The 20,285-nt window shown below is 51.4% G+C and overlaps 1 protein-coding gene across 5 annotated transcripts in view; it reads left to right on the top strand.

Moving 5' to 3' along the window:
• Positions 1 to 20,285, top strand: part of PTPRN2 (protein tyrosine phosphatase receptor type N2) — a 987,645-nt gene that overhangs the window by 640,498 nt on the left and 326,862 nt on the right. For all 5 annotated transcript variants that reach the window (XM_055269741.1, XM_055269742.1, XM_055269740.1 and 2 more), the window contains one exon: positions 4,392 to 4,456. In XM_055269741.1, the coding sequence (XP_055125716.1) occupies positions 4,392 to 4,456 (65 nt within the window). The remainder of the gene's footprint in view (positions 1 to 4,391; positions 4,457 to 20,285) is intronic.

Below are 20,285 nucleotides of genomic sequence, written 5' to 3'. Positions count from 1 at the left end.
CTCACTTCAGAACCAAGGAAACACGGACGGGAAGGCCCCACCTCAGAACCAATGAAACACGGGTGGGAAGGCCCCACTTCAGAACCAAGGAAACACGGATAGGAAGGCCTCACTTCAGAACCAACGAAACACGGACGGGAAGGCCCCACCTCAGAACCAATGAAACACGGGTGGGAAGGCCTCACCTCAGAACCAATGAAACACGGACGGGAAGGCCCCACCTCAGAACCAAGGAAACACGGGTGGGAAGGCCCCACCTCAGAACCAATGAAACACGGATGGGAAGGCCTCACTTCAGAACCAACGAAACACGGATGGGAAGGCCCCACTTCAGAACCAAGGAAACACGGATAGGAAGGCCTCACTTCAGAACCAAGGAAACACGGACGGGAAGGCCCCACCTCAGAACCAAGGAAACACAGACGGGAAGGCCTCACTTCAGAATCAAGGAAACATGGACGGGAAGGCCTCACTTCAGAATCAAGGAAACATGGACGGGAAGGCCTCACTTCAGAATCAAGGAAACATGGACGGGAAGGCCTCACTTCAGAATCAAGGAAACACGGACGGGAAGGCCTCACTTCAGAATCAAGGAAACAGGGACGGGAAGGCCTCACCTCAGAACCAAGGAAACACGGACGGGAAGGCCTCACTTCAGAATCAAGGAAACAGGGACGGGAAGGCCTCACCTCAGAACCAAGGAAACACGGACGGGAAGGCCTCACTTCAGAATCAAGGAAACACGGACGAGAAGGCCTCACTTCAGAATCAAGGAAACACGGACGGGAAGGCCTCACTTCAGAATCAAGGAAACATGGACGGGAAGGCCCCACCTCAGAACCAAGGAAACACGGATAGGAAGGCCTCACTTCAGAATCAAGGAAACATGGACGGGAAGGCCTCACTTCAGAATCAAGGAAACATGGACGGGAAGGCCTCACCTCAGAACCAAGGAAACACAGACGGGAAGGCCTCACTTCAGAACCAAGGAAACATGGACGGGAAGGCCTCACTTCAGAACCAAGGAAACATGGACGGGAAGGCCTCACCTCAGAATCAAGGAAACATGGACGGGAAGGCCTCACTTCGGGTATAAACAAAGCACTGTGCCAGCACGGGGGACAGTTTGCATCCACTCAGTAGAACTAATTTTACTTTTTCAGGAATTTTGTGAGCCCGTTATTGAGTACAGCCATTGTGAGACATTGAATGATAAAAACATACACTTAAATAAACTATGTTAAGAGCAGAAGTGATCAATACTCAAGCTCACCATTTTATAACTGGTTCTCTACATTTTACTGTCATCGGCATCCTTGAGATTATTTCTGTCCTCCACATCTGCATGGTGGGAGCTCTTCCCTGTGCACCTGCAACTCTGCATCTGGTTGGTTCGGCCCCACCATGCCTCGTGTTGAAATTCGGTCCCCATATGTGACTCTGCATCTGGTTGGTTGGGCCCTGCCATGCCTCGTGTTGAAATTCGGTCCCCGTATGTGACTCTGCATCTGATTGGTTCAGCCCCATCATGCCTCGTGTTGCATTTGGTCCCCGTGTGTGACTCTGCATTTGATTGGTTCAGCCCCGCCATGCCTTGTGTTGCATTCAGTCCCCGTGTGTGACTCTGTATCTGGTTGGTTCGGCCCCGCCATGCCTCGTGTTGAAATTCGGTCCCCGTGTGTGACTCTGCATCTGGTTGGTTCGGCCCCGCCATGCCTTGTGTTGCATTCGGTCCCCGTGTGTGACTCTGTATCTGGTTGATTCGGCCCCGCCATGCCTCATGTTGAAATTCGGTCCCCGTATGTGACTCTGCATCTGGTTGGTTCGGCCCTGCCATGCCTCGTGTTGAAATTCGGTCCCCATGTTGGAGGTGCAGCCTGGTGGGAGGGGCAGATGGGGCGGGGCAGATCCCTCGTGAATGGATTCATGCCCTCCCAGGGTGGAGGCAAGCAACTTCTCGCTCTCTTAACTCCTGTGAGAGCTGATTGTTAACAAGAGCCTGGCCCTCCCTCCGCCCTCTCCTGCTTCCTCTCTCCCCATGTGAGCTCTGCACACTGCATGGCTCCTTCACCTTCCACCACAAGTGGAAGCAGCCTGGGACATCCTCAGATGCAGACACCTGTGCCATGCTTCTTGTGCAGCCTGCAGGACTGTGAGCCAAATAAACCTCTTTTCCTTGTAAATTGCCCAGCTTTGGGTGTTCCTTTACAGCAACACAAACGGACTAAGACAGTGTCTCTCCCCATTCCCTTTAGTAGCGTCACATGAGCACTGAAGTCAACTGTGATGGGAGCATTTACACAGAGCAGAAATTACCCAGTGCCGTAATTTACAATTCTGTTATGCAGGGGACAGGCAGCCTACACACCATGAACTGTGAGACACAGAGGGCCGGGCTGAGGATGGTGTGAGGGCGTGCGCCTGGGCACATGCAGGGCCTGAGCTGCCTGGGAAGAGGACTGCGTTTTCGTCAGACTGAGGAGCTCAGAGCATCCTGGCAGGGGACAGAGAATGCCTGAAATGTGCTGAAAAGCCCAATATCTGGGCAAGGAGTGCCACCTGGACCTCAGGGTCAGCAAGGCAAGTTCTCCATGCCTGCAGGGGACACCATTGAGAGGCTTTGAAGGGCCACTGAAGGGTCTGGATTTGGAGCTAGAGGTCTGGATGTTGAGGTCAAGGATGGACAGACACCCTTAGACTGACTGCTCATGACACCCTGGGCACAGTGTGGAGAATGGACTAGAGCCAGGCAACCTCTTGGCAACCACAGCCTGTAGGTCAAATCAGGCCCACTGTCTGCTGTTGTAAATAAAGTTTTATCGGAACACAGCCATGACCATCCACTTAGGCGTGGTCTGCAGCTACCTCCACACTGCAAGGCAGGGCTGAGTAGCTGCGACGGAGCCGTGGGCCTGCCGAGCCTGACCCAGTTGCTACCTGCCCTTCACAGGAATAGGGTGCTCCCTGGCAGACTGGATTTTTCTCATTACTATGGGCTGGGGCTGCCGTTTTCATTCCTGACCCTGACGTCGGTGACCGTTCTGCAGCAGTGACCAGGGTGGTTCTAAGGTTGCTTTTGTACTCACTTTCTGTTCCTCAGTCTACTTAAAAGAGTCCACTATTACCCTCCTGAAGGAAGCTTGCCAATCAGTCAGACGTCTCCTGTGTTTGCGGGAGGACATCAGCACCGATGGCCTTATAGCTCTCTTGCCACCCAAGGCTTACATTTGTGTCCTCCCCTCCCCTGGGCCCCTACCCCATCATAAAGTATTAAAGGAGTTTTGCTTTAGCCCAGACTGTTTTCTGTCTGTCTTGTTCTTTCAGCATAGTAGGTAATTAGTTATATATAGAAAATAATATGCATTTGCTCGAAGGGAAAAACTTTCCATAAGACAATGGAGAGGCCCCAACAGCGGGGAGGGCAGGCTGTAACAGGATCTCATTCGCATCCCTCCGAAAGGAATAATTTCATTACCCCAGATTAACATAGGGGCGCTACAATAAGGGGTGAGAGTAATTGATATTTTCCTGCTATCTCATCCTGTATTAATCACAATTGCAAGGCACTCTTCATTCATAGGGTTTGCGGTGAAATTCCATTTTTTTCTGGTTTTCATCTCCAAAGTGACAAGGGCTTTATGCAAACGCATATTTCCACAGAGTCGTAAGCCAAGGTCAATTGCCTTGTGACACTTGTCCTCTCTGTGAAGTGGGGCAGGTGGGTTTGCTGTGTTGGTGCTAGGATTACTGGGGTTTCATTTCCATCTGCTAATTCTTTCCAGAGCTCATTTCCCTTGGTTTGCCATCGAGTGCAATTCATTCTCTGAAAGTCTTCCTCATTCTACATCAGGAGAAAACCAGGGTGAGGTTTTTATTGGAGTGAAATTATTATAGGATGTTCCTGTCAGGGCATGAACAAGAGGCCGCAAAATAGCTGGTGGTGCCGATGACAGAAATACACACATTCAGCTTTGCCTTCTGTGGAGTCTTTTTATCAACACCTAATGCTGGTTAATGAAACATATTTCCTGGTAATTATACAGCTACAAACGATTACGTAATTTTAAAATAAGACGTTGCAGTTTGCAGAATGTGTCTACATATTTCTCATCAGTGATTCACAGCAGTCCTGGGCATCCGGGTGGGACATCCGTTTCTAGATGAAACCAAAAGTGCACAGCTGTGCCGGCCCAAGGTGGACCCAGTGGTCAGTGGGAAAATGGGGTCTTGTGCAGGTTCTAATTCTGTGCCCGTTCGTGACCCTTCCATTAAGGTAGGTGGGTCAAGCAGTCATGTAATTGAATTTTTCAATGGAGGAAAATACTCAGAGGTGCCCGGAGACTGAGGACCTCTCCAACCTGACCCCTGTGCTTTCTGATTTTTCCTAACAGTTGACAACAAAGACAAACTGGAGGAAACCTCTGGACTGAAAATTCTTCAAACCGGAGTCGGGTCGGTGAGTAACGGAAGGGGTGCCGTCTGCTCTGCGATCTGCAGTGCTGTCTGGGTGCTGGCGATCACCGTGAGAACAGAGGCTGGACCTGCAGGTTAATTCAGCCAAGGTCCTGTTTTCCTGGGAGGACCAGTGGGCTGCAGGAGGAGCATCCTCTGCGGGTGGGAAACGGTGACGAAACATGCCTGGCGAGTTCAATGATGTCTTAGGGCCTTTGAAGTCCTAATTTAGTATCCCCACAAGAAAAAGCATTCATGGCTAAGAAGAACGGAGAAGGCTTCAGAAAATATGTGCTTCCTTCCTTCTTCAGCTGTTTTGTAGTTGCCAAGTGTGTGAAAATGAATATGGGCTAGAGGGATTACTCTTTCCTCCTGGGATTCAGTGGGGCATACTTGTGACTTCAATATCGAAGGACGCATATTTGGGAGAGGCGATATAAAACAGGGCATGCTTCCATAATATCATTGAAAATCTATGAAGCCCCCGTGTGTCCAAACCTCACCATGCTGGTATCAGAGAGGCGCTCGGCCAGGCTCCGCCAGCAGCCAGAGCCGCGGACGCGTCCCCGCCCCGTGCCGGTGGCCGCTCTCCCCTCACATGACAACTTAATGAACTGCACACAGAGCGCGGACGCGCCCCCTCTGAGGAACGGCGTGTGGCCACTCGTAAGTCAGTGTGGACCGAAACCAATCTGTGCTTTCACGTTTGCGATTTCGGGTTTCACAGCACTCGCCATTAGAGATAATTAACTGTGAAGGAGCGCTTATTTCCGAGTGTGCTTGCTACACAGCAGAGCCGCCCTCTGCGGAGCCACTTAAAGACAAGCTGCTTCTGTGGGGAAATCTCGTCCTCACCAGGCCCGAGACTCGGGCTCTTGAAATAAGAAGCTGCTTAATTGGCCGCTCTTCCCAAACAGAGGTTCTTGTGCTTCCCATGCAGTGCCTGCCTAAGAATAGCCTGAAGGGCTTTGAAAATGTCTGCGTCTCGTTTAAATGACGGGCAGGGTGTGGGAGAGGAGAGCAGCCGGTGACTGATGGAAACTGGCGTGCATGTCCCCGACAGGTGCACCTGTTCTTGGTGTTTCTCGATGCATTCCTGGCTCGTGCTGGATGAATGAGGTGTTGGGCAGCTGGTGATGCCCTGGTCTTTCCCGGGAGCTTGCTGTGTCTTTAGCACCCAGTGAAGGGTGAGAAAGAAGCCAAGAGTCTGGGGGGCTGCCGAGAGCCACCTGCATCCCACAGAAGGTGCAGTGACCAATGCGGAGGGGCCAAGTAGCTTCAAGGTGGAGTCAGTGGGGGGCGGCTGTGACCCGGCCGTGAGTCTCCTGCATGTGGAAGATGTGATGTCGGAGGTGCGTCTCCTGCGTGTGCAAGTAGCTGTGGTGTCCTCCTGCCTTTCCTCTCTCTTCTGAGCTCATCACATGGGATGGTGGTGCTAAGTCATTCCTAGAGGGATAATGGTGTCCAGGAATTTGGGACAAATCCAGATGGGCTCAGGTTAGAGCCATCTCTGTAACCTGGTCAGAGAACATATCGAGGCTGAGACCCTCTGCTATACTGTGGAATATTTAGGCCCCATGAGAAGCGGCTGTGGTGGGTGGGGAGGTGGGTCCTGTGGACATTAGGGAGGCTCTGCCCTGAGAGGGCTGGAGGGGCAAGGGTGGGGGGCAGGGAATGGGAGACTCTGGAGTTCATCTGGGAGGTGACAAGTGTGGTGCCTGGTGTCCAGACACACCTTCCTCATTGATACCTGGACTCCGGCCACTCCAGGAAAGAGGCAGGATGTGGTGACAGGCAGAGCCACTGACTGGGCAGCTCCAGCCCAAGTGGCTTCTGCCATGTGCCTCGCCACACATTGCCTCTTAAGCGTGGAAGGTAGATGCTATTGTCCACGCACACATGAGCCTGGGGGATAGCACCTCCCCGGCCGCCCACTCAGAACAGAGCTCCTTCCCACACACACCTGAGCCTGGAGGACAGCACCTCCACGGCCACCCTTTCAGGACAGAGCTGCCCTTCCCACACTAGAGGAGCCACAGGGCCTGGTCGCTGTGGCTTCAACCTCCCAGCTCCTCCTGTCCTCTGCTGGGCACCTGTGATGTCCAGGCACTCCCCGCTTGGATCGGGGGATCTGGGTTTCAGCCTCCCCGCTCCTCCTGTCCTCTGCTGGGCATCTGTGATGTCCAGGCACTCCCCGCTTCGATCGGAGGATCTGGGTTTTGTGCTGTACTTGGTGCTCCCTTTCACTCAGGCCCCTTCTTGACTCTGCAGAGCTGCCCCTCGCCATCTCTTTCACGGTGGCCTCCTGCGGTCTCTGTGCTCACCCCGTGACTCTGCTTCCTGTGTTGTCAAATGAGGGTCATCCCAAAACCTGCACCACTGGGTCGTGTGCAGGTTTCTGGGGTGGCAGAGTGCGGATGAGTGAGCATGTGTAAACATTCACTCTCATTCTATCTCATTCCCACTGCAGTCCTGACGCCTCCACAGCATTTGATCAGGCAGGGGTTGGACCTTCTTGTTCCATCCACTCTGTCTCAGCACCCTCTGTCACGCCTTCACCTCTCCCTGCCTTGATGCTACACGACAGATTATTTCCTGAAATTGTCTCCCACGTTCCTTCCTCCTCTGTCTAATCTGCTGTAAAACTCAAATGCTGGGTACTTTTCTCTTGGTTACTGTATTTTTCACTTAGAAAAAAATTTTTCTTTAGTAATTTATCAAATCTGTTCTTTTGCTTTCTACTTTGATTATGTGTTCGATATCTTCTTTTATCTTTTCAATCATTTTAAACCTACTTATTTTATGGTCTCATCCAGACCCGCTGGCTTATTTTATGGTCTCGTCCAGACCCTCTGGCTTATTTTATGGTCTCGTCCAGACCCTCTGGCTTATTTTATGGTCTCGTCCAGACCCGCTGGCTTATTTTATGGTCTCGTCCAGACCCGCTGGCTTATTTTATGGTCTCGTCCAGACCCGCTGGCTTATTTTATGGTCTCGTCCAGACCCGCTGGCTTATTTTATGGTCTCGTCCAGACCCGCTGGCTTATTTTATGGTCTCGTCCAGACCCGCTGGCTTATTTTATGGTCTCGTCCAGACCCGCTGGCTTATTTTATGGTCTCGTCCAGACCCGCTGGCTTATTTTATGGTCTCGTCCAGACCCGCTGGCTTATTTTATGGTCTCGTCGAGACCCGCTGGCTTATTTTATGGTCTCGTCCAGACCCGCTGGCTTATTTTATGGTCTCGTCCAGACCCGCTGGCTTATTTTATGGTCTCGTCCAGACCCGCTGGCTTATTTTATGGTCTCGTCCAGACCCGCTGGCTTATTTTATGGTCTCGTCCAGACCCTCTGGCTTATTTTATGGTCTCGTCCAGACCCTCTGGCTTGTTTTATGGTCTCGTCCAGACCCTCTGGCTTATTTTATGGTCTCGTCCAGACCCTCTGGCTTATTTTATGGTCTCGTCCAGACCCTCTGGCCGTTTCCTGGTCTTAGCTTTCTACAACTCCTGCTCATCACATCTGCTGACCCCCCTCCTGCCGGTCTATCCTCTTTTGTGGTTGATGAAGTTGATGAAGTCTTTCTTTAGAATTGTGAGCTTACCCTCAGCAGGGATCAATGATGCTGAAGTGTGAATTTCTATGTGAGAGTTTCTGGTTAAGAAGTTTTGCCCTCAATGTCCCAGCGGATCCACTTTCCTGTCAATTGCCCACTTGGGAGTTTCTGCGCCGTTCAGTGAAGTGTGGGCCTTGCTCTGGCACATGCACAAGTCTGGGGTTCAGCCTCTCCCCACTTCCCCAGCTGGTGGGTGGTCTGTTCCTGGGCTTCAATCTTGAGGGAGGCAGGTCCTCAAGGTCCTGGGCTTCATGTGGAGTCCCCATCTCCATCCACCCCAAGGCCACATGGGCTGTCCTCGTGTGACTATAGGAACTCACACCCCAGCTGTCAGCTTCCACACACTTGGATCCACAGAAGGGTTCCAAATGTCCAAGAGCCACTTTAGCAGCAGCTCCCGGTCACGCCTGGTTTTGATTGCTGCTCTAGTTTTGGAATCTGGAGATCCACGTTCTTCCTGTGCTCTTGGCTTTGTGCCCCTCGGAGTTGATGCCATGCATCATGTGGGATTTCGATGTGTGTGTACGAGGGATCCTGCTCAGCCTCAGTCTAGTGAGCTGTTCATTCATTCATTCCTAGATATTTATATGCGTCAGGCAGGTTTTAAGAACTGGAACTACAGCAGTGAATAAAACAGACAAACCCTTCCATCGCAGAGCTCCCATTCCAGGTGAAGCTGGAGATGCATCAAGGAATAACGCCCCTTGTTTCCTCTGAAGGCAGAACCCGGCCGTCACCTGCATTGCTTTCTGCACTCACTTGGGGTGACGGCCATCTCTGTTCCCTTCAATCAACCAGCTCCTCCTCCATGAGTTCTATAGATCGGACTCTCCAGGGCCTGGCTCCCTCCTCCTTTCTGCCTGTGCTCTCTCCTGTGGGGAACTCACCTGGGCCCTGGTTTTTTATATTATCTGTTTGATGATGATCCCAAGCTTATGTCTCCAGCCCTGACCCATTCACCGAGCAACAGATGTGTATGGCCACAGGCCTCCTCCATTTCTCTCCTGGGAGATCTGTAGAGGAGCTTCACACTTCAAGTGGGCTATGCAGGGCTCTTGATCTTCCTGCCACAGCCTGTTTCTCTCACTAGGTTTTCTCATCTCTTAATGGAAATGGCATCACTGCTCCTTGTGAAGCTCTGTCTAGGAAGTAGATTGAGTCAATGCATGGAAATCTGAATTGCTGCTCAGATTATCAGTGAAGTGGATGATTTAACTCTGGAAAGAATTGGCCTCTGCCCATTCCTGATGCCCACCCATCTCATGTGTGGGCAGGAAGGTTCTCCCTAGACTGTGGGGCTGGTGGGCTTCCCGTGGGGGACTGTGGGGGCCGAGGGAAGGAGCAGGAGCTCACCTGCATGGCACCACGCCTCTGCTTCCATCCACATCTGACCTGTGTCCTCTCTGGCCCCTGAGAGAGCAGAGGATGGACCTTGCCATTCCCAGGGGCAGGGGCTCCGTCATCCCTGGGGCAGAAAATGACCAAACCCTAGAGTGTTTATTTCACCCACTGGTTACGATCTGTCCACAAGGAGCTCATCCACCCTGACCTGCCTGTCTTCCTGGCCTTCTCCAGATATTTCTTTGTTCTCGTTCCACCAAATGCTGGAGACCAGCTCCTGGAGCATCATCCTTCTCCACGTCGCCATTTTACATTTCAAAAGATGGTTCTTCTTGAGTTCTTGACCCGACGGACGTCGTGCCCAGCGGGCCCTCGAGCCCAGCATCTGTGTCTCCCGTCGCCCCAAGTGAGTGCAGAAAGCAATGCAGGTGACGGCCGGGTTCAGCCTTCAGAGGAAACAATGGGCCTTATTCCTTGATGCATCTCCAGCTTCACCTGGAATGGGAGCTCTGTGATGGAAGGGTTTGTCTGTTTTATTCACTGCTATAGTTTCAGGAGGTTTATATATTTGGAGTAGATTTGCAGTGGTGAAAATGGGAGAAAGGGGTACAAGTTGAGAAACTATTTAAAAGCTAATGTTTTTTTCTAATTTTAATTGCCTTATTCAGTATTAAGCCTGAATTTGACAATTCTGATTTTTAATGTATTTAAAATTCTTCTAATCCCTGACTCTGGAATATAAAGCAGAGTTTGATTACAGAAATCTAATAGCATTTACAAAATCTCTCCCCTGCGCTTGTGTTTAACGCATGTGATGACAGATAGTGGAATTAAAACCTTTTAAGCCAAATGGAAATATCTCAAAACAAAATTTAAAGGAAATGAACAGATTACAGTGCAGATACACACCCCTCATACATGGGTGGCATTTTGATGTATTTCAAAATCTAATTTCTGATATCTTGAAAAGTGTTTGCATTTTATTCAAATTAATAAAGCCATGTTTTTTCCAAAGGAAAGTGATAATCACCAAAAAACAAAACTCAAAAGTTTGGAAGAAAAATAATCTGGATAAAGGCAGATCCATGGCTACAGCCTTCTCAGTTGTGTCCAGAGTTAGGGGTGCGTTCTAGCTTCTAAGCATCGTGATAGAGCAGAGAGGTGCCCTGCCCAGCGTTCCAGCTTCTTAGTGTGGATAGACAGAGAGGTGCCCTGCCCAGCGTTCCAGCTTCTAAGCATCATGATAGACAGAGAGGTGCCCTGCCCAGCGTTCTAGCTTCTAAGCATCGTGATAGAGCAGAGAGGTGCCCTGCCCAGCGTTCCAGCTTCTTAGCATCATGATAGACAGAGAGGTGCCCTGCCCAGCGTTCCAACTTCTAAGCATTGTGATAGACAGAGAGGTGCCCTGCCCAGCATGTCAGTGAGAAGTGGCCGACCCTCAGTCTCAGCAGATCCCCTGCAGTCTCAGGAGCTTGAACAAGAGGGATTTGAGAAGCAGCTGAGGGGAGGAGCTGCTCAGACTGGGGGCTGTCTGGGTGGCAAAGAGCCCCCCATCTCTGCCGAGGGAGCTTCTCTCTGTCCAGTGTGGGGTGAGGTCAGAGGTCTTCAGATGGTTATTCGAGGAGCCCTGGGGGCTCCAAGGCAGTTGGGTGTCAATCCCTGCTCAGCTCGTGCCACCCTCCCACTCCGGCTCAGCAAGCTCCAGGTTTCTGTTGCCTGCTGCTCATTGGGCTTCTGGGTGAAACTGTGTTCCAAGAAAGGATTCTGTAGCTAAGAATATGTAGGTCCCAAAAGCCCCTTAAAAGTCTGTGGACGTGTGGTCATGCATCCACCCCATGAATAATGTGAATTTGCTGTATGATGTGTGTTACCTGGGGTGGGAGGTGGGGGTGTGCAAATCCACCCCATGAATAATGTGAATTTGCTGTGTGATGTTTGTTACCTGGGGTGGGGGGTGGGGGTGTGCGAATCCACCCCATGAATAATGTGAATTTGCTGTATGATGTGTGTTATCTGGGGTGGGAGGTGGGGTGCGTGGATCCACCCCATGAATGATGTGAATTTGCTGTGTGATGTGTGTTACCTGGGGTGGGGGTGGGGGGTGCGGATGCTCAGCACTTATCACAGGGAGCAAGCAGTGGGGCAGAACTGAGATGTGTGATGGATGTGTTCAAAACCAGCTTCATTTCCCCCCCCCCACTTGCACCCTGTCATTTCCTGTCTGTGGAAAGAGGTTTGCTACTGTACACAGCTCCTACCCAGTTCCTTGGGATTACCAAGAGGAGCTTGGACATTGAATGCAGACTTTGGCCAAATCAATAGCAGGAACATATCAGCCATGATGGCCCGACATGCCCGTGCACCTTCTCCCTGGGGTCTTGTGAAGATGCAGATTTCCTGCCCGCCTCACCAGATGCCTGGTTCTGCACACCCAGGTGTCACCCAGGAGAGGACAGGACAGAGGGAGGCCTTTGCCCACAGGTGAAGAGAGCCAGAGTAAGGAGGTGGGGAGGTGGGGAGGAGCTGCCACTGCCTGTCAGGGTGACAGCTGTTGTTGGTCTGCAGTGCCCCAGCAGCAGGACCCTGCCTTTACTAGGCACATTAAATGTTTCAGGTGGGTCCGGGTGGGTGGATGAGGCTCTTGGCTGGAAGAAATGCTATTTGGGAGATGCCAACAGGTGAGGTGGAGAGCTGGCAAGCGGACCACTCACAAAGCGTTCTCCAGCCAAAATGATTTGTGTGATACCAGAGGCCCTGTAGTGCTGGGGGCAGGTGAAATGTCAGAGCTACAGTGGGATGAGAAATCCGTAGATGTTCCAGTCACATCCCAAGTCTAAAGTCCTATTATTTTGTTGTTGTTGTTGTTTGAAACAGAGTCTCGCTCTGTCGCCCAGGCTGGAGTGCAGTGGCGCGATCTCGGCTCACTGCAAGCTCTGCCTCCCGGGTTCACGCCATTCTCCTGCCTCAGCCTCCCGAGTAGCTGGGACTACAGGCCCCTGCCACCATGTTCAGCTAATTTTTCTGTATTTTTAGTAGAGACGGGGTTTCACTATGTTAGCCAGGATGGTTTTGATGTCCTGACCTCGTGATGCACCCACCTTGGCCTCCCAAAGTCCTAGGATTATAAGCCTGAGCCACCGTGCCCAGCCTAAAGTCTTATTTTTAAGATTAGTACTGAAGGTTGCTTGAGAACAGCAGTTTTGGTTTTATAAATAAAGACCAAATGTGATAAAAGTCATATACATACACTCCATGGTAGGCAGGGTGAATGAGTCTAACTCTTTAGAAGGCAGGACAGCAGTGGTCATCTGCGAACCAACAAACAAAAACTCTTCCCCTTTGGCTCAGTAATCAAACTCCGAGAAATGTATCCTAAGAAGACACTCCAGCCAGCAAGGAAATCAGAAAAACAAAACCTTCACCAAAAAAAAAAAAAAAAAAACTGACAAAATATAAAACTATAGCAAGGTAACTCATCATAACAATCAAATAATTCAAATTCTGTGATTTCATTAAAAATTTTGAGAACTCTAAACTTAAAGGCAGCTGTGTAAACACGTGTGTGCACAGAGATGTTAGAAGCCCATGTACATAACAGGTGAATAAGGGAGTAGCTCTTATGGGGTTGATGGTGGCAGCAGAAGAATGATGAGGCTCGTAATTGGGAAAGGAGAGCTTTATTCCTCGTAAAGGGCTGCATCCTGCAGGGCAGCCATCCTGACCAGCTGGGAAGCGTAGCCTCCGTCCAGAAGCCAGAAACTGGCACTTCTAGTGAGAGGCAAAGGGAACAGGAATTTATGCTGAGCGGGTGGCTAAGTATACATATTCAGGAGGTTATGGGAGGAACCATGAATATTCATGAAAGGGAGACACAGGCATGCATGGTCAGCTAATGTGTGCAAAATGCATCCCGTGTTCACTGGGGGGTGGATGGAGACTTAACATGTAAACAGATTACAGTTAGGCATTCTGCATCAAAAGGTGAAGCTGAGGACATGAAGGCCCTCCCTGTGCAGCCTCCACAGACCAGCCAGAGGCACTCCATGAATGGGGTCTCTTATAAGGAAGGAATGCTGATTGGTTGTTCGGTCGAAGCCATAAAAGGAAAAGCAACTTCAGGCACTTGGTGGATATCAGGAATGGAGTCTTTTAAAAGGGTTGGTTTCTGTTCAGCCCTCAGAGAAGGAAACCTGGTGATGATTAGTTGAGAGGGGGGCGGTAACCAGGCGGGTCTGAACCCAGGGAAGGAAGCCTGGTGATGATTAGTGATGGGGGCAGGTAACCAGGCAGGTCTGACCTTCATCCTGTCATGGTCCCAACTCAGTTTTAAGGTTTCTCTGGGGATCCTCTTGGTCAAGACTGGGTCATTCCATCAGTTGGGGCTTCGGACTTATTTTTCTCAGTGGAATTGCAAGTGAGTTTTTTCCTTTGTCCAAAAGTTTTTATATTATTTCTGACTTCTTATTCTGAAACCATTATAGATTCACAGGGAATTGCAAAGTTATATCAAAGAAGTCTCATGTATCCCTTATCTAGCGAAGTTTTACCCTGGTGTTATGTCTGGGTAATTATAAAAGCCAATTATGGCAAAACCAGGTGATTGATATTGGAACAATGTGTGTGTCTAGTTCTATCTCATTTTACCTTTAGTACCATTTTTTGCAGCCTAAAGAGAAAATATGTAACCAAAGCAAATGTGTTTACACACACATTAGCAAACATGCGGACCATCTGGGACATGGCGGCCCCCGTGACCTGTTGACCGTGGTCGCTGTGGGGAATGCTCACAGTAACCAAAGTCATCAGACATCCGTGAAGATTCTGTGTGGCATGCTGCTGCGCATAGGCCAGGACATGATAAAGGTTTAAAATCACTGCTGGCCTTTAGATGAGGGCCTGTGTTTGGGGATTCAAGAGAAGGGGGGTGCAGGACAGGCCGGTGGGGCAGACAGCACGGCCACACATTCCTGACAGGGCCCTAGAGCAGGAGCTTGGAGGAGCAGCTCCCAGGAGGAAGAGAAGCTTGTATGGTCAGAGGTAGGTTTGTCAGAATGGAGCGAAAGCGGTGGGTTCAGGAGTATCTGAAGGAAGAGATCACAGCTCCTGAGGCTCTGGACAGTGGATCTAAAAAGCCCGAGGTGTCAGGGTTCACAGGGTTCCTTGGGTAAGGTGACTGATCTGAGCTTGCGAAGTTAACAGTGTGTTTGATGGTAATGCTGGGTCACACCAAAGATAGAAGCCTGGGGGGATCACTGGACCCTGCATCTCACTCTGCAGCTTGTACCTAGCACCGGCTCAGCCTATAGAACCAGGCTGCAGTGACTGGGGTGTAACACTCCAGCAACCTCAGACCCTCTGTGAGCCCAAGAAAAACCAGGGTCTCTCTCTCCAGAAACACTCACACCCCCCAAGACAGCGTGCGTTTCAGGGAACCTGTGGCATCCCACCCGGAAGCCCAAGAGCACGTGGGAAGCTCTGTCGAGGGTGGGAGGTGGGGGACGGCGGTGCCTGCCTGGGGCTCTTGCCCACTCAGTGCATGTGGTGGGCTCTGGCAGTACTGGGGGGAGCAGGTATGGTGGGGAGCAGGTACTGGGGGGAGTGAGTACTGGGGGGAGCGGGTATTGGAGAAGTGGGTACTGGGTGAAGTGGGTACTGGGGGACTGGGTACTGGGGCAAGTGGGTACTGGGGAGCAGGTACTGGGGGAGTGGGTATGGTGGGGAGTGGGTACTGGGGAGAGTGGGTACTGGGGGAGCAGGTACTGGGGGAAGCAGGTACTGGGGGAGCAGGTACTGGAGGAGCGGGTACTGGGGGAGCAAGTACTGGGGGAGCAGGTACTGGGGGGAGTGGGTACTGGGGGAAGTGGGTACTGGGGAAGCGGGTACTGGGAAAGCATGTACTGGGGGAGCAGGTACTGGGGTGAGCGGGTATTGGGGGAAGTGGGTACTGGGGGAAGTGGGTACTGGGGGAGTGGGTACTGGGGGAAGTGGGTACTGGGGGAGCGGGTACTGGTGAATGGGTACTGGGGGAAGTGGGTACTGGGGGAGAGGGTACTGGCGAGTGGGTACTGGGGGAGCAGGTACTGGGGGAGCCGGTACTGGGGGAGAGGGTACTGGCGAGTGGGTACTGGGGGAGCAGGTACTGGGGGAGCGGGTACTGGGGGAGTGGGTACTGGGTGGAGTGGGTACTGGGGGAGTGGGTACTGGGGAGCGGGTACTGGGGGAGTGGGTACTGGGGAGCGGGTACTGGGGGAATGGGTACTGGGTGGAGTGGGTACTGGGGGAGTGGGTACTGGGGAGCGGGTACTGGGGGAGTGGATACTGGGTGGAGTGGGTACTGGGTGGAGTGGGTACTGGGGGAGCGAGTAATGGGGGAGCGAGTACTGGGAGGAATGGGTACTGGGGAAGCAGGTACTGGGGGAGTGGGTAATGGAGCGGGTACTGGGGGGAGCGGGTACTGTGGGGAGAGTACTGGGGGAAGCGTGTACTGGCGGGAGCTTATACTGGCGGGAGCTTGTACTGGGGGAGCAGGTATTGGGGGAAGTAGGTATTGGGGGAGTGGGTACTGAAGGAGTGCGTACCGGGGGGAGTGGGTACTGGCGAGTGGGTACTGGGGGGAGTGGACATCTTTGTCATTTCCTGCACTGTCACTTTATTTTATTCTAATATGCATTACTTGACGGGTGGTTTTCTCCTAAACGCAAAAGTGCTTCAGCCCCAAGAAAAGCCTGTTTACTGGTAAATATTCCTAATTTGCGTCTGAAAAGGGAGATCTGCATGAAGTTGCATTAAAATGTTTGCATCAGCCCAGCCCAGGCAGCTCTACCTTCAGCCCATCTGAGGACCCCAGATGAGCCTTTGGTTGGTGGGAGATCGGAGGTCAGGAGCAGCCCCTTATCTGGTTTGGCTCTGTAGTGAGGACCTCAAATGGCCAAGGACAGGCCTGTCATGGGTGGGCTCAGCTGATGAGGACCTCAATGGCCCCAGGACAGACCCGCTGTGGGTTTGTCTCTGTGACAAGGACCTCGATGGCCCAGACAGCCCCACTGTGGTGGGCTTGGCTCTGTGACGAAGACCTCAGTGGCCCCAGGACAGCCCCACTGTGGTGGGCTTGGCTCTGTGATGAAGACCTCAGTGGCCCCAGGACAGCCCCACTGTGGTGGGCTTGGCTCTGTGGTGAGGACCTCGATGGCCCCAGGACAGGCCCACTGTGGGTTTGTCTCTGTGACGAGGACCTCAATGGCCCTGGGGCAGCCCTGCTGTGGTGGGGGCAGCCCTGCTGTGGTGGGCTCAGCCGCACCCCACCAGCCTGCTTGCTGCTTACTGCTCTTCTCACTCTTTTTCTATTTCTCAAAAGTGAAGAAAAACACAAAACTGTGTATTTTCAATATAATTAACTGCACTTGGCATATTGACAAATAGGAGTTCATCATGAAACAACATCTTTTCCTCCTGGAATTATGAATGGCACACAGGTTTCCACGTCGCGCTGGCTCATGGATGCCTTCTCAATACTTTCCTGTGACTTAAAGGCAGGAGAGGTGCTGTGTGATGTGGCAGTTGCTATAGCAACACATTCAATTTTTATTCAATATCAGAGTAAATAGTCACGTAAGATAGAAACAAGTCATGTCTGCCTGTGGCAACGGCAGTCCCTGCTTCTCGACATGCCTCCCTCCCTCTCTGTGCCCTTTTCTCACATTTTCAGCTGCATTTTTATAAAAATATGCATAATATAGATTTCGGTCGCAGGGACATGGCTTACTGTCTGAGGTGGGGACTTGGTGATGTCTCCCGCTGAAGGAACGGAGGCCCGCCTTGTGCCCGGGTCTTAGTGGAAGGCAAGATTGTCCCTGCAGGTTCCCTAGGGAGCCTGGCTCACATGGGACCAGAAGTTCATTTTTATTTAAACAACTGAACTCTAGGATGCTCGTAAGGTCCCTCGGTGTGTAATAATCCAGAAACCCCTTTCAGTGGGTCAACCCATCAGACTTGGAGGTGCTTAAAGAGAATGAAGAAAATTAACAGGATCCTGCACCCTCCAAAGCTCCTGCTGCAGCTTTCTCAGAGCAGCACAGTGGCAGCAACGGTTGTGATGCTCACTCCCTCCTGGGGTCTGTTCCACACTTCACATGAGTGTCACCTCCCTTGTCCCCAGGAGGCAACACATTTCACAGAGGGGAGACCGAGGCAGGAGAAGTGACACGGCAGAACCAGCAGCTGGAGTCAGCCCCAGGCAGCCTGACTCGGGCCAGGTCGCACTCCCTACACCGAGCCCCACAGCAAATTAAGTTCCTTTTCTCATTGAGATTCCTGAAAGCTGAAATGTCCTTAGCTACATCTATAGCACATTCATACCTGGTATACTCCATGAATATGAAACTTTTACCTGGCAAAGTTCATGAGATACAAGTGGGAAACCCTGGTTTTCAACCCTGGAATTGTTGTCCAGCTAGGGACATGGACGCTGATGAGTAGAGCCCAGAGGTGTGTCTGTCAGGAGAAACTCTCCTGTCAGGGCCAGCAGGAGGAACTTGGCTTGTTTCCAGCATCAGGCAGGTGCATCTGCATCCCCACCAGGGAACCCTCCTTCTGAAAGCCCCATACCCTTCTGCTCAGGTGCCTTTCTCTACCCGGGTGGGCATCAGGTGCCCTGGAGAGGCTAGGCCTGGGTGGCTGCCAGGATGCATTGTGTCCAATGCCCCCAGCCCAGGCCCACCTGGGCACTGTGGAGTGGAGGAACGTGCTGCAGGTGTAAGGGCAGCCTTGCTCCCAAGACAGTGAACATGGAGCCAAGCCCACCCTGGTGGGGGCTGTCGCTCCAGCATTGAGACCGCTCTGACATCACATTTTCCATAATCACTTATCAGGGCAGCCACCGAGCATCCAGGCCAACTCAGGTGCCCCTTTTGCCTGAGCCAGTGGCCTCAAGCTACTACTCTGTGTGGGGAAGAAAAAGCAGTGTCTCTGTTCTGAGTTCCTAGGAGGTGTGGACTCCTGTAACAAAAAACCGATTCACAAGAGATAAACAAGCCGAAGTGGATTCACATATGCGCCTCCTGCATACATGAGCCATACCCAGAGAAATGGGTCAATCGCAAAGAGGTGTGTAGACTCAGCCTTCAGCACCATCATCCGCTGAGACAGAGCAGGAGGAGCAATGAGGAGGTGATAGGGTTTGGCTGTATCCCCACCCAAATCTCACCTTGAATCGTTGCTCCCACAATTGCCACGTGTTGTGAGAGGGACCTGGTGGGAGGTCATTGAATCATGGGGGCTGGTCTTTCCCGTGCTGTCCTCGTGGTAGTGAATGAGTCTCATGAGATTTGATGGTTTATAAAGGGCAGTTTCCCTGCACATGCAGTCTCTTGTCTGCCACCCTGTGAGATGTGCCTCTGACCTTGTGAGGCCTCCCCAGAACCATGTGGAACTGTGAGTCCATTAAACCTTTCTCTTTCATAAATTGCCCAGTCTCCAGTATGTGTTTATCAGCAGCATGAAAACAGACTAACACAGGAGGGGACCAGAGAAGCTGGTCAGCAAGGGCAAGGCCTGTCATGCACCCTCAGTTGAGCCCTCTGCATTGATGGGGTTCCCAGTGACGAGAGCCATCCCCTTCCAGGTGCAGAGAGGAGCCACCCTTACAAATGGAGGATTCCTTTGTAAACATACATCTCTCTTATAGAAGAGAATCCACTTGTTTTCAGAGCTTCTCCTGTATCTTCAGTTTCTCAAAATAATCCTATGCCAAAAAGGCATACATTTATTGGGATGGTGTGTTCTGGTCTCCGACAGTCATTTTGGGGTGCTGTGTTCTGGTCTCCGACAGTCATTTTTGGATGGTATGTTCTGGTCTCCGACAGTCATTTTTGGGGTGGTGTGTTCTGATCTCCAACAATCATTTTTGGGGTGGTGTGTTCTGTTCTCCGACAGTCATTTTGGGGTGGTGTGTTCTGGTCTCTGACAGGCATTTTGGGGTGGTATGTTCTGGTCTCTCACAGGCATTTTTGGGTGGTATGTTCTGGTCTCTCACAGGCATTTTTGGGTGGTATGTTCTGGTCTCTCACAGGCATTTTTGGGTGGTATGTTCTGGTTTTCAACAGTCATTTTGGGGTGGTGTGTTCTGATCTCTGACAGTCATTTTGGGGTGGTGTGTTCTGGTTTCTGACAGTCATTTTTGGGGTGTTGTGTTCTGGTTTCTGACAGTCATTTTGGGGTGGCATGTTCTGGTCTCCAACAGTCATTTTGGGATGGCGTGTTCTGTTCCCCAACAATCATTTTGGGGTGGTGTGTTCTGGTCTCCAACAGTCATTTTTGGGGTGGTGTGTTCTGGTCTCCGACAGTCATTTTTTGGATGGTGTGTCCTCTTCTCCAACAGTCATTTTTGGGGTGTTGTGTTCTGGTTTCTGACAGTCATTTTGGGGTTGTGTGTTCTGGTCTCCAACAATCATTTTGGGGTGGTGTGTTCTGCTCTCTGACAGTCATTTTGGGGGTGGTGTGTTCTCTTCTCTGACAGTCATTTTTGGGGTGTTGTGTTCTGGTCTCTGACAGTCATTTTGGGGGTGGTGTGTTCTGGTCTCTGACAGTCATTTTTGGGGTGGTATGTTCTGGTCTCCGACAGTCATTTTGGGGGTGGTGTGTTCTGGTCTCTGACAGTCATTTTTGGGGTGTTGTGTTCTGGTCTCTGACAGTCATTTTGGGGGTGGTGTGTTCTGGTCTCTGACAGTCATTTTTGGGGTGACATGTTCTGATCTCCAACAGTCATTTCTGGGATGGTGTGTTCTGGTCTCTGATAGTCATTTTTGGGGTGGTGTGTTCTGTTCTCCGACAGTCATTTTGGGGTGGTGTGTTCTGGTCTCTGACAGTCATTTTTGGATGGTAT

Source organism: Symphalangus syndactylus, chromosome 6, assembly GCF_028878055.3.
Source record: "Symphalangus syndactylus isolate Jambi chromosome 6, NHGRI_mSymSyn1-v2.1_pri, whole genome shotgun sequence".
Classification (NCBI taxonomy): domain Eukaryota; kingdom Metazoa; phylum Chordata; class Mammalia; order Primates; family Hylobatidae; genus Symphalangus; species Symphalangus syndactylus.
This window is presented reverse-complemented; position numbering and strand designations above follow the sequence as displayed.